This window comes from Dendropsophus ebraccatus, chromosome 1 (genome assembly GCF_027789765.1).
Source record: "Dendropsophus ebraccatus isolate aDenEbr1 chromosome 1, aDenEbr1.pat, whole genome shotgun sequence".
NCBI lineage: Eukaryota > Metazoa > Chordata > Amphibia > Anura > Hylidae > Dendropsophus > Dendropsophus ebraccatus.
This window is the reverse complement of record NC_091454.1, coordinates 131,091,781-131,109,790: the sequence shown is the minus strand read 5'-3', so window position 1 is coordinate 131,109,790 and position 18,010 is coordinate 131,091,781. Positions and strand designations below refer to the sequence as shown.

Genomic DNA, 18,010 nt, shown 5'->3' with positions numbered 1-18,010 from the left:
CAATGCAATAGGCATATTCTCTGCAGTTTGCTTGCTGTTGCTGCTCCCTCACGTTTGTGTATGCCAAACGTTAGGAATGTTGATGTGTGCCAACTTTCTGGCGTAGAATAGACAGTATGAGCTGTCTGGGATCTAACCCAATAGCTGTGTCAATAGTTGTCCTATTTCTTTTATACTCTACAGGGAGATTAGTTAGCTTATTTATGTAACTGAGACATAGTTCATTGTCATACTAGATAAATTTTGGGCCTTGGTGTGGTCTGGGATCTTTAGCATCTGCAGACCCTGTGCTTATCTTTTATTTAGAAAGTGCAACTTGATTAATTTGAGGCGTTTTCCTCTAGTAGGTGGACCTCATCTTGCTAACTCTCCTACCGTGATTGTAATGGTGGGCTTGCCAGCTCGTGGAAAGACCTATATATCCAAGAAACTGACACGTTACCTCAACTGGAGTGGAGTTCCTACAAAAGGTAAGAACAATATATTTTCTTGTTCCTTTTTAAACCCTTTGACTATGCATAATGAGAGATAGCTTGTCAACATTATCTTATTATAATTTAATGGGATGAGCTTTCTGGAGCTTCCTGTTCCTCATGTTCTGCACTTTCCATTATCGGCTCTGTCTAGACTAGCTGTAAATGCCAGCCAGCCTCCTCCATTTTACTAATAGGCTTATTCATGGCGTAGTCAGAAGGGTATATATCTCAGAAACTCAGCATTTTCTGGAGTTAATTCTAAACTTTTACTACAGAATTGAATATTGTCCTCTTTTCCACAGTGTTTAATGTTGGGGAGTACAGGCGAGAAGTGGTTAAGGACTTTAGCTCCTATGACTTCTTCCGTGCAGACAACCAGGAGGCCATGAAGGTTAGAAGGTAGGTCTATGAACAATCATCATACTGAATTAGCCTATTGTCTTTTTGGATGATAAAATGGCTTCTCTGCAGCCATGTCCTTTTGAAACTATTTTCCGAAAAATAACCAACACTGACTATTTAGTAAATGATTCCACTCTTTCTATGAATTTATATGGTTGATTTTTTTTTTTTTTTTCTTTCTAGACAATGTGCCTTAGCTGCTTTGGCAGATGTGAAGTCTTATCTAACCCAGGAAGGTGGACAGATTGCAGTAAGTTTCTATTGCCTTGTGGCCTTTGGTCTCAGGACTGTTAAACCTTTTGATTCTTGAAGATAAATGGGACTTTTATCTTATAGGTTTTTGATGCCACAAATACAACAAGAGAGAGAAGAGCAATGATAACTGATTTTGCCAAAGAAAATGACTTCAAGGTGAGTTGTCGCCAGAAGTGCATCCTTGTGAAGTAGCCAGTCTGCTCCTTAGCTGAAATCTGTATTTGCACAGTACAATCTTATTTATAGATTGAGCATTAGCATTCATTGTAAACCTACCTAGTATAAACTCGTCACTAATGGTTTATATTGCTATAATGTGGCTTCTTGCTTTACAGCATGAATAAACTATTACATGATAAATTACAGTTGTATAAATCTTTATCACTGTATTTATTTTTAGGTGTTCTTCATTGAATCTATATGCGATGATCCATCAGTTGTTGCCAGCAATGTTATGGTAAGTGTCACTATAGAAATATACTCAGATATGTTGCCTGTTTGTGTTTAAACTACATGTCATTGTCATTAAATATAACATCTTGCTTTGTCTGCAGGACGTTAAGTTGTCCAGCCCAGACTACAAAGGTTGTTCATCTAAAGAAGCCTTGGATGACTTCATGAAAAGAATAAACTGCTACAAGAACATGTATGAGCCTCTTGATCCAGACAGTCATGACAGGTAAAGTTTGGGTCCCGCCCAGGCTTTTATTATGAGTTTACAAATGAATAACTTTTCTAGCCATTGTGTGACGTGCTGGCTAAGTACATTTTAATAGATTGGCTTATCTTCAGTCTTGAATTTGAAGAAATTTAATATTTCACTGTCTTAATTGGTATTATGCATTACTTTCTTCTTTACAGGGATCTCTCTATGATCATTGTCATTGATGTTGGCCGAAGATTCTTGGTGAACAAAGTACAAGATCACATTCAGAGCAAGATAGTTTACTATCTCATGAACATTCATGTCCAGCCCCGATGTATATACTTATGCAGAGCTGGTGAAAGTGAGAGCAATGTCAAGGGGAAAATCGGTGGCGATTCTGGTTTATCACAACGAGGGAAAAAGGTAATGAAATGTATAATAATTGTATTTGCTAAATAAGGGCTATGAGCATAGCATAACAAATTTATATATATATATAATATATATTATATAAATAATAATATTTATTATTATTTTTAAGAACTATCTTAGCCCAAAGTTTGAGTTTTAAGAAGTTTCATTATTTTATTAGTTTTCAATTGCCCTGAAGAAATACATTGAGGACCAGAACTTAAAAGAACTGAAAGTCTGGACTAGTCAGCTGAAGAGGACCATACAGACTGCTGAAGCACTGAAGGTGCCTTATGAGCAGTGGAAGGCATTAAATGAGATTGATGCGGTAAGTTAGGAGTGTGTGTTTTATATATTGATTTTTTTTTTTCTTCTTGGAAAAGTAGCAAGTATATTTTGTAGCACAGTAATATATATTAATGAACTGGGTATATATTCCTTATATTCTCTTGTTGAATATTTATAATGTGTCAAAGCTCATAATGCTAATTTCCCTCTTATCCAACAGGGCGTGTGTGAAGAAATGACCTATGAAGAAATAAAAGAAAAGTTTCCTGAGGAATATGGGCTCCGTGTTCAGGATAAATATCACTACCGTTACCCATCAGGGGAGGTGAGTTCCTATTCTTGCTCTGCCATACACTATACTGGGTTCTATTACAGATACTATATGGATACAGTTGTCAAACTCATTACCTATATATAACTGTGGATTGCTTGTTACGGAATGTAATGGTTTATTTTTCTGTTTGCTTTAGTCATACCAAGATCTAGTGCAGCGTCTGGAACCTGTAATCATGGAGCTGGAGAGACAAGGGAATGTCTTAGTTATATGTCATCAAGCTGTTATGAGATGCCTCTTGTCTTATTTTCTGGATAAATCTGCAGGTATGAGGATTTTCAGTGTGATAAATACCCTATACTCTTTACAGCACAAATTTTGCTGACATTGCTTTGAGCGTTATCATAATTTTATATTTTTTTCATAGATGAAATGCCATATCTCAAGTGTCCACTGCACTCAATGCTTAAATTGACTCCTTTTGCATATGGTAAGTGACTTTCTTTATGTTTGCAATTCTTTGTTGGGAATAGGGAAACATGCTGTAGCTTGTATAAACAAGTTGGAGACCAGGAGCAGAGAGAGGGGAATGTTGGGGTAATCCAAGGCCCATGGACTGTTAATGCAGAGTTACTTTGCAATTCATACAGGGAGGTTTTGGGAATAATTGAAACAAAACCAAAACCCCCTTTAAGGCATTTATTAAAGGGGTACTCCAGCGTGGGGGCACTTTTGCGCTGGGACCGGGGACGAGGTGGCTGAGGAAAAAGACGGCCACTCACCTCCCCGGTTCCATTGGTGGGTCCCGCATCGTGGCGCTCTGGTGCCCGCTTCCCGGGCGCTTCCGGGTGTCTGACGCGGGCCCGAGACGTGACGTCTCAGGTCCGCTCAGCCACTCAGTGAAGAAGGTGGGTCCCAGCTCAAAAGTGCCCCCAATGCTGGAGTACCCCTTTAAGTTTGTCATTTTAATCTAAATTTTGTTCCACCTTTTAGGATGTCACGTTGAGACAGTCACTTTCAGTGTTGATGCTGTTAACACTCATGTGGATAGATCAGAGGTGAGTGTAGAAGATAATACTGATTTTATTTATATTTTGCAAACCTGGCAGCTATTTAATAAGGCAATGAGTTTTAAAGCTAGTTTATGTTTTATGCAAAAAAGTATAAAAAACCAACTGTGTACCCCTTCACATTCTTCAGGATTTTAAGAAAGGTCCGACTCCGCTGATGAGACGCAATAGTGTCACACCTCTTGCAAGTCCTGAACCAACCAAGAAAGCGCGGATCAATAGCTTTGAGGATCTTGGTTCTGCCCTGTCAGGTTGTGCATCTCAGGAGCCATCTACTGTACAAGCTACACAGGTTAATATTTGCTTTGGATTTCTTCAAGTCACTGTCTAGCCTCACAGTCCTGGATCACAAGTGGAATAGTGCAGTACTGTACTCCACGAAGCTCCATCTGCTCCTTTTCTCTGCTCACTTTTAATATCTTCAGACTTCATGACTCTTGATCTTTACTTACTTTGGTCCATTTTCTCCTTACAGTCTTTGCTAGGGAAGGCTTGTCTGTAAGTATTTACCCTTATCTTCATCTCCATTCTTCTCTGCTTTTTACTTTTTTACTTTAACTAACCTGCTCACAGGATGCATAAGCTGCTGGTGTGATCCTTGCTACTAGACTGAATGAGTTTGTACTCTACCTGTTATTGTTAGTTTGTTATGTTTTTTGGCTTACTCTGTAAATGACTTTTCTTCACGGTCCAGATATGATTGCACTTCAGTACATGTCGAGATAAATATTCATAAAATTCTAACATACTTGCCACGTATTTCAGGATGCCTTTATGCAGTAGTTGGTCTGCAGATCTTGCAGTCAACCTTATTGGGTGGTTAAACACCCACTAAATTTATCTACATTTTCTTCCCCTCGTTTTAAAGGCTCTCAATGTGTCATTACATCTCATTGGCTACCCTATTTTTATTTAGAAGGTAATTGGTTGAGAGCATGCCGGGCATCTGCTCATGTTAAGTGAACCCTTTGGAAAGTTTCTCTACAGTATATGCTAGAGGACGCCATAGTGTACACACTCATAGGTCTATGAGTTTTGCATCCTGTCAACTCATATCCATTTCTAAATCCTTGGCATGCTTGGTGTTTCCTCCATCTTCATAGTGCACATTGCTAGATGTCTTGTGTATGTGCATATGATAAACCCACACATAGACGTGTCATAACTGTGTTCTCTGTCAAAACATGACTGTTACATTTATAGTTTATGAGAGAATATTATGTGTTGCGTCTACTCTCTGAATGTGTTCATGTAAAATTATGAATGCCTGGATATTATTCTCAGCCAGGGAAGCTGTGCAATAACACACGTGCATGTCTTTTGTACACACTGTAGGAAAAGAAGGATTTGCCTGTAGATCACTGACTATTCTCTTATACCATACCCTTATAAACAGCAGGCCATATTACAGTTCTTTTGTGAATTTGGTGGGGGGTAGAAGACTGGTGTCTGTAGTCAATTAGGTTTTGGATGGAGGTGTCCTATAAAATAGATCTCTGTGTCTGAATTCGATTTCATGCAAAATGTGAATCCATCCTAAACAGCGTTGACTCTCCATTCCAGATTGTGCTAATATAGTAACATGCACCCAAAGAATTATAAAATAAATTAAAAATAAAAGTAATATACTTCATAGTTCTAGGTGCACAGCTAGTCACATCTTTTCTGGGGTGTTTTTGCCTGATGCTGTGGTGTGCTGTAGTATTTCCATTCTTGCATGCATGCTTCAAGCATAAGTAATAGAGGAGCCTGAATGCATTGACGCATTTCTCTTCTCCCTATTGCAGGGCATGAGTGAACCTGAGTTTCACGGACAGTTCAAGACCTTTCAAGTCAACAAATGATCATCTTATCCATTGCTGCGTTCTGTGTTCCATTGCTAAAGCATGTCTGCGAATTTCTTATCATTGGACTCAAATGTTGGAGCCTGCAGCTGCTTATGTCTGAACGCATCGAATCAAATGGGAAAAAGCAGAAGAACACCAAAGGGTTTTGTTTTGTTGCTAGTTTCTTTTTCCAACCAAGAGCTGAGCAAGGAGCCTCGGGGCATTTCACTTGCAGGGTACACAGCTGGAACTGCTTGTATCCTGCCAAATCTTATCTTGTTTTTCATCTGTTTTACCTATGTTTTTATTATTGTTTGACTTTTTGTAGACACTGCTCAGTTGATTTTTAGTTTTATACCGTTTTAGTTAGTATTAACAAAACTAAATAGTGACAAAAAGGGCCTAAAATGGAAAGGTAGCTGATGCCAAACTTTCCCCTATTTGCTTGTGGATGCTACAAAGTACTATACCCTGAAACATTCTGAGATCTTGAGTATACTTTACACTTATTTCCTGCCATAATATGTGTGACTCTTACACTGTGGTATAGGGTCCAGCTCCACACTGATACTACTTGCCTAGTTCAGAAAAAGCAATGCTACACATCCAAGATTACATTGAGGCTGTTTGCCAGTTTAAACCTCAGTTTGCAAATCTTAAAGGTACATTTTGTTCTGTAGCTTTGTTCTTCACTCTGCTCCTGCAGATGTATCCTAGGCTCACCAGCTTACTGTAGTGGTTAGTTAATGGAGCCAATATGCCACAGTGTGGATGTCACCATACCCTATGGTAAATAGGATAGGGAACCTATTTCTCCCCAAAAGCTGCTAGTAGAACTTTCTATAACTTGAATTTCCTGGAGCTGCTTCCCCCTGCTAATACCTTCACTTTTATCTCCTTGGGCGCACACACACACTTTATGAATGTGGCACGGGGATTGGCCATATCATTGAGGTCTCCTTTTGGTTGAATGTCTAAGGAGCAAAACGATAGAAATATTTGAGAGGGAGGATTATATTTTTGTACAGTTTTACTTTATCTCAAAGATGCATACTTGCACTTTAATGTTTGTGACAGGGTTGTGAGGCTCAGAATTAATGGTATGGTATTGGTTGTGATTGATGGAAGATTGTGTTTTGTCTAAACGTATGGTTATGTCTGACCCCTGTGAACACAACACCTAGGTGGTTTTCATACAGTGATTTGAATCACAATGACTGTCTCCTTTGCTGTTGTACTGGGACTGATTTGATTGGGCTACACAGTTGGATTACATAGTTATCCCATAGTAAAGTATGGGATTTGTGGTGTTATGCGCCACAGTGAACTATTGTAGACCCTTAAAATTGCATTTGATTGTGTTTTGTGTGCATGATTGTATTTGACTGGAAAATGTTCTGTTCACTTTTTTTTTTTTTTATGTTTTTGTTTTGAGTTACTTTAAATTCTACAGTAATCTAGAAATGTATGCAAATCAGTCACGTTAATATTTTACTAGAGGTCACTGGATGTGTGTTTTTACAAGGGTGAGCCATAGAACTACATATGTTCTACACACAATCCAATGATCTCTGGACTTTACTTGCTTTTAAGTGCACCCCATGGGTACTTTAGGCATGTAATTGTTGGCACTGTGTTGACGTCTTGCCAGCGCAGTAAAGTAAATTCTTAATAGCTCCAACAGGAGGGATTAAAATACATTGTGTTGGTGCTGGTTATTGCTTTGTTTCTGGGTGCTCTTGGCTTTAAATAACTGTATGTGTTTTAGTGGTCTCGCTGCAAGGTGTTAACATGGCACCTTTGTTAGTAAAACATTGCAGAAAACCAACTTTTTTTATTGTTTAAAATACTTTTTTAAATGTTTTAGGTGTGATATTTATTTATTTAATGTTGTAAGCTCAGCATATGTTTCCATTACCTTTTTGTGACAAGTCCATTGTATTTTTAAGTGTGTATTTGTCTGGTATGATTGCCTAAAAGAAGTTACGCCAGCTGATACAAGACATGCCTTTTGGATATTTGTATATTTTGCAGTTGCTGGACCAATAAAATTAAACTGTAATAAAATATTTATGTGTACTTTGAGGGGAAAGGGGGGAGGGGTTGTCATTACAAAGGCACAAAAGGGCCTATTGGAACACAAAGTGGGGCGAGGACCCTGTGTCGGCGAGTTTCATTCCCCCTGCTTATTCTACTGATCAGTTACTGTCTGAACATTTAGACCCCAACCTATTTTGACATGTCCTAATTGACTATGGGCTCATAGGTATCTGACTATTTAAAACGGCAGGCTTCTGGAGTTTTTTGACATTTGTCTTGGGCTGCTGGAGTGACAGCAATTAGATCCTCCTTTGCATGAAAAAGAGTAATCTTGGTGAACTATCCCTCTATGGAGGGCAGTTCTCTGCGATGATAGGAAGCACATTTTTTCTGGCCTAAAGAAGGTGAAAAGGTGACTAGTAAGTGGCCATTTGTATTTAAGGAAAACCATTGGTTATTCCAGGGTATTTGGGCTATGTACTCCTCTAATTTCAGAGGTGTGTTTTAATGAGTTATATCTCCAAAATCTATGTATTTATGGGTAACTCCACCAAATATACTGTATATCACTGAACCACTACCCCTGCCACATTTCTAGCATTTGTTTGGTACTGCTGGGTACCAGTGGTGTTGGAACCCAGTACCATCAACAGATAATTTTAAATAAGATTCCCTGTGCCTTTTGGTTATTGATAGTTTTATGTGCTAATAGGAAAATTTCAGCCATTAAACTGCTTCAAAGCATTTACCCAGTTCCTCCATCCAGGTAGCACAATAGGAGGGAAGGGGATCTATTGACTTGAGAAATTTCTAAAGAACAGAGATGGCGGGAACTGATGGGAACGGTGAGGCATGGCTCTGATGGCCAATTCACACCAGTAGACCCACAAGCCTGTGTCTTGAGGCAACAGCGTGAAAGTCCAGAATGCTTCCTTCAAGAGCTAGGGGGAAAAAATTGCATACTCTTACCTTTTCTAGCATCTATGCTGCCATCCATACTCCACTGCTTCAGGCCCTGTTGTGTGGTTACTCCGGAGTTTGAAGACTTGACATAGCAGGCCCACTTAGTCATTTAGTGGCAGAGACGGGACACAGCTACAGCTACTGAATTCCTGAGTAGGCTGGCTGTGTCACATCTTAAAACTTGGAAACAGTTATCTGTGGATGCATACCTTTTTATGTATTTCTCAGGTCATGTCATGTTTGACTGTGGCTTGTTGGATGGTGGTTTCCTTCACTGGAGACCCCCTTAGTTGTTGCTTCCCGGTAGAAACTCTGGCTAGCGCACTTATGTTGAGAAACATGATGGTGTGTCTGCAACATTTTTGCATATCAAATCTGCAGGTAAATTTAGCTCAACCCCTTAAGGACAAAGCCTATAATGGCTTTTAAAGGGGTTATCCTGGAAACAAAAACAATATTCTAAACGATCCCCCTTTCCAATACCACCCTATGTCTAATATACATGTATAACCTAGCACCCTTTCCTGTTTTTTTTTCCTCATACCTACCCGCTCTGGATGTCTATAATCATCTACTTGTGTCCACTCTGAAAACACGCTGCTCCCTCTTTCCCTTCCTTTGTATACACAGGACATGTGGTCCCCTCTCTGGGGGCCAGGTTAGTTGTCTATTGACTTGTATCTGTTTACTGCCAGTGAAAGTTCTGCTTCCATAGACTTACATGTGTCCCTAAGACTAGGATTTTCGCAAAGCCCACAGGGGATGGGGCGGGCTGGGTGGGCCAAAGTGTGCTTTGGGGCTGTCTGCACAATGTCACTTTAGCAATAACTTGCTTTTAGCGATCCTGGTGATTCTGAGATTGTTTTCTCATGACATATTCTACTTTATATTACCATTGAATTGACCATTTTTCACTCAAGGTTGACATAAACACCCCTAAAGAGACTCCATTTAGGAAACTAAACCCCTCAAAGATTGTAACAAAACCACACATGTGGGCACAAAGTGCCATGCGGGTGCAGGACATGCCTCCAAAATCAAGGAACATCATTCGGCTTTTGGAAGCTGGATTTGGCCAGAATGGAGGACAAAGGCCATGTCGGGTTTAAAAAAAAAGCCTCTGCACTGCCAAGACAGTGGAAACTACCCACAAGTGACCTAATGATGGAAACTATACCCCTTAAGGAATATAACAAGAGGTATAGTGAACATATAGACCCCACTGGAGAAAGACACAAATGTGGAACAATGAGCCATGAAAAATTACATTTTTTACACGTTGGTCTAGCCTTGAGTTTTTCGTGTTCACAAATGTGTAAAAAAAAAAAAAACAACACAAAATGGGTAGAGCAATTTCCCCCAAGTACAGAAATACCCCACATGTGGACACAAAGGGGTAGATGTATCAAGGCAAAAAAAAGCATATTTTTTGTCGGAAATGGGCCCGATGCGAATAAATTTATTTGCAAATGGCTGTGGTCAGGGAGGGAGGGAATTCATGATTTTTTTGCCGTAAATATAAGCAGGAAACCTACTCCAGCTTTGAGATGGCGTAGGTTTCCTGCCGCGCGCACGGCGAACTGCCTCTACAAAAAACTCAGTACCGTCGGAGCTGCGGGGACATTTTTAAGTCCGGTGCAGAAAACGCCGGACTTAATAAATTTCCCCTAAAGTGTCAAGCGGGTGTACAGAAAGTCTCCATAGGGAAGTAGTGCCGTTTGGATTTTGGAAGATGTTTTTTGCCAGGATGGATAATGAAGGCTATGTTGTGTTTACAAAGCCGCTGTGCTGCCAAAAGAGTTAAAACATCTTACAAGTCACAAAACATAAAACACAGAGAGAAATTTCTCCCAAGTACGGAGATACCCCACATGGGGACATAACTGCCAAAAGGGCACAGGACAAGTCTCCAAAAGTAATGAGCATCTTTTGGCTTTTACAAGCTGGATTTGGCCTGGATAAAGGATGGAGGCCCCATGCTGCCAAGACAGATGAAACCCCCCACAAGTGACCCTATTATGGAAACTAGACCCTCCAAGGAATGTAACAAAGGGTATAGTAAGCATATGGACCCCACTGGTGACATAGGATGAACAATGTGCTGTGAGAATGAAACATTTTATTTTTAAGACTAAAAGGGTGGTCTAGCTTGGAATCTTTCTTTTTCACAGAAGGTAAAATAGGAGAATGCACGGCTTTGGTTGATAGTTGCAGACATTCTCAGGAAAATAAGTAGAGGAACGCCCAAAAAGGACCCCATTACAGAAACTATACCACTGAAAAATGTATTTTCCTGGATTGAATGTTCTACAGTGGGTAAAAAGTAGAAATTCCAATTTTCACACTGGTCATCTGTCAGACCAGTATGACTTTCCACGTTAGTATGTGATGCCAACATGGAAAGTCCACCGTCCACTAATTATGCTGTGTGTGTCCCCCCCAAAAAAAGAAAATTTATATGTGACCCTAATCCTATTTTATTGGGGTGAAAGTTGGATAAGAATCGGACCTAGTCCATGGGCGTGTGGTATGCAGCTGATGACGTACTGGAGGGGGGCCGGCATGATGGAGGGCTGGGGTCGACAGCCTAAGTGTACTGCACCACACTTCCAGAGTGACGGGAACTTTCTGGGGGCAGCACCCTGGGGGCTTATTATCACCAGATGATGATGATAATGAGGGAGAGGAAGGAGGAACGAGGGGTCTATTTATTCTTATGGAGCGACGGAAAGAGCCGAGTACGCTGGAAGAGTGCTGTACTCCACAGTCGCTCCATAGGAATGAATAGAGCTGCAGGTCGCGTGCCGACCCGGCGGGGTCTGAAATGGAGATTGCCTAAGGGTTCAAGGGTCAGACCCCGCGATTTCCTGCTTTTCCCCTATCATGTGGAAGATACTATACTAGAGAGCTCAGTGCAGCTTCTGACAGGGGCATAGTATGTAAATTGCTCTAAAACGGCACTTTTTAAATGACTTTTAACCATAAAAGCGGCTCACTTTACATTCCAATACATTTGAATATCATTTACTTTTTGGACAACATTTTCAAGACAGGTGAATTGGCACTGGCAGCAATGATACTGCAGTGCAAAGTGTAAGTATTGCAGATAGTCCTAACTAAAAATATATCATAGATAGTCCTAACTAAAAATATATATCCTACTGCGTAGTGTTGAAAGCTCTATTTATACTTATATGTCTACAAACCCACCTGTTGTTCTGATCTGGTATTTATAGGGAGTATCTGGAAGTAAGTTTTAGGTAGAAGTGTAAAAACCAAAAGGCAAACATAAACTCGCCTTTGTCTTTCCCCGCACTGCAGTTCTCTTGGAGCCTGGTCCTTCTATACAGCACTTTCTGGGTTTCGAGTATCATAATGTATCATAATGCAATTATTAACGCCTTTTCATGATTCCATATAAATAACAAAAACTTTGGTCATTTAGAAACTTCTATGCTTGCAAGTGACGTAAAATCAGTAACCTAACTGATAGGGTTAATTTTATGATTCTAATGTCTGGGAAATTCCTCTTCCCTTGAGACTTCTGATACATGGAGACAATAAGGAATTTTCTCATGTTGAACTATGTCTCAGGACTCCTAATCAGTGAAGGACATTCTCAGAAGAAACCTGACTGTTACATTTAGGCTCTGGGAATCATCCTTTATTATCAGTGCAAGGAATGTATTGTTCTAACCTTTTCACACGTTATACCACCTTGACTGCGCAGTACAGGAAGCAGCTGACCATCTGGGCCTGGTGGTACAGTCACTTGAAGGTTTAAGCAGAACTGCAGCTGCTATATAGATATATTTGAAACCATCCTCTACCTGGGTAGATGACTTTTCTCCATAGAGACGGGTCAACATCTAAATTTAACCTTAACACTAACAGTTGAACGTCTGTATTTTATTTTGTCTGTCAGGCCAGCTTCACAGTTGCTTGATTTGCAAACAAAGCATGGGCCCATGCCACCCTTGTATTTGAGTAATGATTAAGTGCTGTATGTGATTATATAACTTTTTTGAGTTTGAAACCAAAAAAATTGTGAATTTAATGTTAAGAGATGTTAGAGATCCGTTAAATAATATAATTTCCTTCTAGCGAATGCTATATGCTATATGACTAAGCAAATGCTATATGACTAAGCTGTCATATAAATAAGCTCTCTGATGTTGAGACATTGCCAGCAAATTCCGAATTCAGCTGGCAGTCTGTGGCCAGTAGGGATTCTTCCACTTCTGCTGAAAGTGCCTATGTGACTGCAGTCAGGTTTCACAGTAACTAAACATGACTTCAGTTCTCATCTTCTAAGAGGAGGAGGGCTACAGTATATGGCTGGGCAAACAGGCTCTTGGCAATTAACACCACCACCTCTATGTGAGCTCAGCTGGGCTGAATTGGTGGTGATGTTATTCTTTCTGAAACCATATGTTGCTTTGGTTTTTCTATTGGCAGACAGGGGTCTTTGTTTGCTGTATACATCCATACTAAAAGCATTTATTGATTAATGCCTAGTGTAAAGAGAAGCAAAGAAGCTGAGCTTGCTAATGTAGACTGAAATGAAATGAATGAAGCAGTGCTGCACCTCCCTGCACAGCTGCTGGTTGGGGGGCTTTGCTGCTGGGGAAAACTAGCAAGGGAACACAGCCCCCAAAGCAACCAGAAAGGGATGGCAGATCCAAGCAGTACCAGATGGGAAACACCTTTTAGAGTTCCTGTCTGAGACAGAGATGTCAGCAGAGAGCACTGTGTCAGACTGAAAACAAAACACCACTTCCAGCAGGACATACAGCAGCTGATAAGTACCGGTAGACTTAGGATTTTTAAATAAGTTAATTACACTTCTATATAACTTTCTGAAACCAGTTCATTTGAAAGAAAAAGATAACCCCTTTAAAAGAGAATATCTCAGCAGAAAATGACCAATTGTTTAAATAAAGTTTTTGTTCTAAAAGAGTTTGCCACTTTATCATTCATTTTATAAAAGTTTGTAATGTATTTGTAATTTTGTGGTTTTTACTTACACTTCCTTCCATCCTTCTGCTGTGTCCCATTTATACTATAGGATTCTGCCCTGTCCTGCTCTGCTGTGAATGTGGCAATCCTGTCTATAACATGGCCAAATATAGAGGAGAACATGACCATGTTCCTCCCTTGGCATCCTCAATAGGCAGATGCATGGTCATGTTCCCCTCCATGCTAGGTATATTATGGACAGGACTGCCACATTCATCCCTGGTATAGTGTCTAGGTATATAGTAATACACAAGTTTGCATATAGATCAATCCAACTGTGAACTTTAATCAGGAAAAGAAACCCAGACATTTGAGATACATTTGTTTTGTGTAATATATAACGCAAGAAAAGTCAGGATGGCACCACCTGAACAGAATAATACCCGAAACTCAGGACTGCACAGATCCCATACTGTGGTGCTCTACAAATCCAGCATGAACAGTCTCTTGTAACAATGATCCTTATAGAATGACTTTTGGCACTCACCAGTGTGAACTGCAGCCAACTTTTATTAAATTAAAAGGTCATGAGATACAGACATAGGCAGTTAGTGTTGCAAAGCCAAATAAAATGGTATTGTATCTGCACTCCTCAGTACTACTACTACTGTGTAGCATACAATCTTTATGGCAGACATATGCAGCTACATAGGCAAACAGTTACACAGGTCTGCCTGAACAGTTAAAGGTAAATACCAAACATGATGTATTCTAAACTGTATCACTTTGGAGTCCAACCAAATTTTGATACTGTAACAAACTGGATACAATTGTACTCAACTCTCATTACCAGGTCATGATTGGGATTCAGCCTCTCGATGTAAACTAGAAAGTTTTCATCCCCTGACAGCAAACAGGAAGCATGACATTTATGTGTATTTTACCAGAAATAAAGCCTAGCCTTGTGCAGTATTCCTGATCTTAGCTTATGTTCCTAATTGACCAGAAATATTATCCAGTTTTGTGCTGTTTCCTGTTGGCTAATGTGCAGAAGTCACAAATAAATGACACTTAACCTGAACCTTGAGACCATGTACTTCTGTTACTGTTCTGGACTTTGAACCTGTGACTCAGGAGTAGACACCTCTTGTGACAGGTAAGGAAGGTAAGTCGAGTCACAGAGGACTACGGGCACTTAAATGGAATTATAAATGTCATACGATTGTGACTTCTATGTGTCTAATCTCCCACGGTATTTACTAGAGAGAATAGGCATTTAACAGGTAATAGATGTCCAAATAAGGACAAATGTCTTTATTGCAGAAACAACACATAATAACTTTATTGAAATATTTTTATACATGAATCATACTACTTCTGTAAAACTTGGCCCACTTGTAATATTACATACTGTATGTGCATTTCTTAGATGGGAGCAACATCCAGCTTCTTCAGCCACAGATATTCCAATGCTGAATTAGACTCGAGCATGCTCCAGTGGCGCTCATCTCTAGTGCTTTTCATTCCAAAATAGTGTCCGATCCCCAGGTAACATATTTATTAGCCAGTAAGCAGCATACCTCCGTCAGTCATGGAAATCAATAGGGACTTTCGCAGTCACAATGCGGGACTCCCAATTGGAGGGTAACAAGAGTGGTTATCCTTTGGTCTATGGGGCTGTCTGATGTGTCATTTTTTGTGCCATGATCTATACTTTCTATCGGTACCTTGATTTTTGCGCATATACGACTTTTTGATCGTTTTCTTTACAATTTTTCTGGATTTGATGTGACCAAAAATGCGCAATTTTGCACTTTGGAATTTTTTTGCGCTTACGCTGTTTACCGTGAGGGATCATGAATTAAATAAATTAATATTTCAGGCTATTACGCACACAGAGATACCAAACATGTTTGTTTATTTATTTATATTTATAAAATGGGAAAAGGGGTGGTGATTTGGACTATTAGGGGAGGGGGTTATTTATTCAAAAAAACACTTTATTCTTTTTTTACATACAGTAATTAGAAGCCCTCAGGGGGACTCCTATATACACAGCACTGATCTACCATTGAGATCAATGCTGTGTATGTAATAGAGCACCGATCCTTCAGATCGGTGCTCTGTTATAATGGTCTGCTGCAGACCATCTACATGGATTGCCGAGCCGGGATCAGCGTCATTCCGACGCTGAGCCCCGGCCAGCTCATTGTAACAGATCTCCCCTCCGCAATCGCATCACCCACCCCCACTAGACACCAGGGAGAGGGGGCACAGTCACTATTCAAATGCAGCTGTCAGCCTTGACAGCTGCATTTGAATAGTTAATTAGCCGTCTGCGACGATCTGCCGCGGCGGCTAAGACCTGCGGTCCCTGGTTGCACATAGAAACCAGAGACCGCGGGCTGCAGAGAGGGCTCATACCGGGAGCCCTCTCTGATCACCCTTAACGGCCGCATGACGGGTATACCCGTCATGCGTCGTTAAGGGGTTAAGTCAAATCTCTCATCTCATAACAAGCTACATTATAATAGCTGTATTATAACTGTAATGAGTGTCTTAGGTCCCCCTGAAGTGAACTGGCAAGGTTTCCCTCTTCCAGCTTTAATATAGAAAATAATTGATATGTATGAATGTGTAAATGTAGGGATTTTGCTGTATTTTAAGTATGAAAATTAGTGATTTCACACCTCCTTGCCCTGTACAGTGGTACCTTGGTTTAACTCCTTCCCACATTCGTCAGTACATTTCCGTCCTGATGCGGGGGGGTGGGGGGGTGGGGGGGTTCAGAGAGGGGTCACGTGGCAACCCCATTCTGAACCACCATGATCTGAACCACCACGCTATGTGTAGCCCGGGACTGCTACTATTACCGGGCGCAGTCCGATCGCAGTGCACGCTAATTATACATTTAAATGCAGCTGTTAAAACTGACAGCTGCATTTAAATGTATGATCTGCCCCTTTCCCTGTTGTCTAGTGGGGGGATCTCCCCCCCCCCCGCCATGCGATCGCGGAGGGGAGATCCCTTCTGCTTACTGGGCCAGGACTGTTGCACTGATCCCGGCTGGGCAATCCATATATCTGGTCTTCTGCAGACAAGAGTAATACAGCAATGATACTAAAAGTTCCCCAGGGACTAAAAGTTACAGTGTACATTTTTTAAAAATCCCGTCTCCTAATAAAAGTTCGAACCAACCCCCTTTTCCCATTTTATAAATAAATAAATAAATAAACAAACATATTTAGTATCGCCACGTGAGTAATTGCCCAAACTATTAAATTGTTACATTCTGAGTCTAGCACGGTAAACGGCGTAAGTGCAAAAACCCGCCAAAGTGAAAAATTGTGCATTTTTTGTCGCATCAAATCCAGAAAAATTGTAATAAAAAGTGATCAAAAAGTCGCATATATGCAAGTAAGGTACCGATAGAAAGTAAAGATCATGGTGCAAAAAAAATCGCACCTCACACAGCCCCATGGACTAAAAGATAAAAGCGTTATAAGGCTGGAAATAGAGCAATTTTAAACACACTTTTTAAAAAAGGTTTTAATTTTTTAAAAGCTGTAAGATAAAATAAAAATGATATAAATTACGTATCTTCTAATCATACCCACTGAATAGCGGGGTCTACAGCACTGTACTCGGCCCCAGGAGGTCTCCCTCACCTTCCAAATCAGCAGATCCACTTCAGGCTGGGGCTTGCATCAGGGGACAGAACAGTGGAGGTAATCCAGGGCTATATTAATATTATGTTGCTGCCCTAGGCACTAAACCTGAAGAAGCCCCATCTTTACTCACCAATTAGCATCATGATTTTCTAGTTTCTGAACATCATATTGATATCTGATCAATCTTAGGCACGTTCCCATATTTACCATCACCACATGCAGCCGAAACTAGACCCTTATGTGGTAACTAGGGATGGTCCGAACCTGCCGAGGTTCGGATTCGTATGAAGCAGCAGATTCCCGCTGTCTGCCCGCTCCGTGGAACCGGCAGATACAGCGGGAGTAACGCCTGAAAAACTGGGATACAGCCTATGGCTATGGCTGTATCCCAGTTTTCCAGGCGGTCCTCGCGCTGGATCCGCCCGCTCCACGGAGCGGGCAGACAGCTGGAATCATTACCGAGGGTTCGGGTTCGTACGAACCCGAACCGAACTGGGTTCGGACCATCCCTAGTGGTAACCAATAGGCATATGGCCAATCATCCTGCTAACAGCACATGACTACTAGGGAAGAAATAGGAGCGTGGTTTCAGCCACATTCATTTCTTTACATGTACAAACATTGTCTGCATCGTGTTTTTCACCGTTTTTAACTGCTTAAAACATAAACAAATTTAGACATTGAATCATTGATTCAATTACCACAAGATTGGTAGATTAGTAGGTAATA

At 40.6% G+C, this 18,010-nt stretch overlaps 1 protein-coding gene across 6 annotated transcripts in view; it reads left to right on the top strand.

Annotated features, from left to right (window-relative positions):
- The window catches only part of PFKFB3 (6-phosphofructo-2-kinase/fructose-2,6-biphosphatase 3), a 39,278-nt gene extending 31,563 nt beyond the window's left edge, over positions 1-7,715 (top strand). For 5 of the 6 annotated variants that reach the window (XM_069978828.1, XM_069978805.1, XM_069978837.1 and 2 more), the window contains exons 2-15: positions 345-470; positions 779-875; positions 1,062-1,128; positions 1,215-1,289; positions 1,534-1,590; positions 1,688-1,812; positions 1,995-2,202; positions 2,372-2,518; positions 2,699-2,803; positions 2,949-3,078; positions 3,180-3,242; positions 3,746-3,810; positions 3,953-4,114; positions 5,610-7,715. In XM_069978828.1, coding sequence (XP_069834929.1) covers positions 345-470; positions 779-875; positions 1,062-1,128; positions 1,215-1,289; positions 1,534-1,590; positions 1,688-1,812; positions 1,995-2,202; positions 2,372-2,518; positions 2,699-2,803; positions 2,949-3,078; positions 3,180-3,242; positions 3,746-3,810; positions 3,953-4,114; positions 5,610-5,666 — 1,484 coding nt within the window. In that variant the 3' untranslated portion in view covers positions 5,667-7,715. Of the gene's footprint in view, positions 1-344; positions 471-778; positions 876-1,061; positions 1,129-1,214; positions 1,290-1,533; positions 1,591-1,687; positions 1,813-1,994; positions 2,203-2,371; positions 2,519-2,698; positions 2,804-2,948; positions 3,079-3,179; positions 3,243-3,745; positions 3,811-3,952; positions 4,115-4,297; positions 4,321-5,609 lie in introns of all 6 variants that reach the window. The other variant, XM_069978812.1, reaches the window with a different exon arrangement.
- Positions 7,716-18,010: the final 10,295 nt, after the last annotated feature.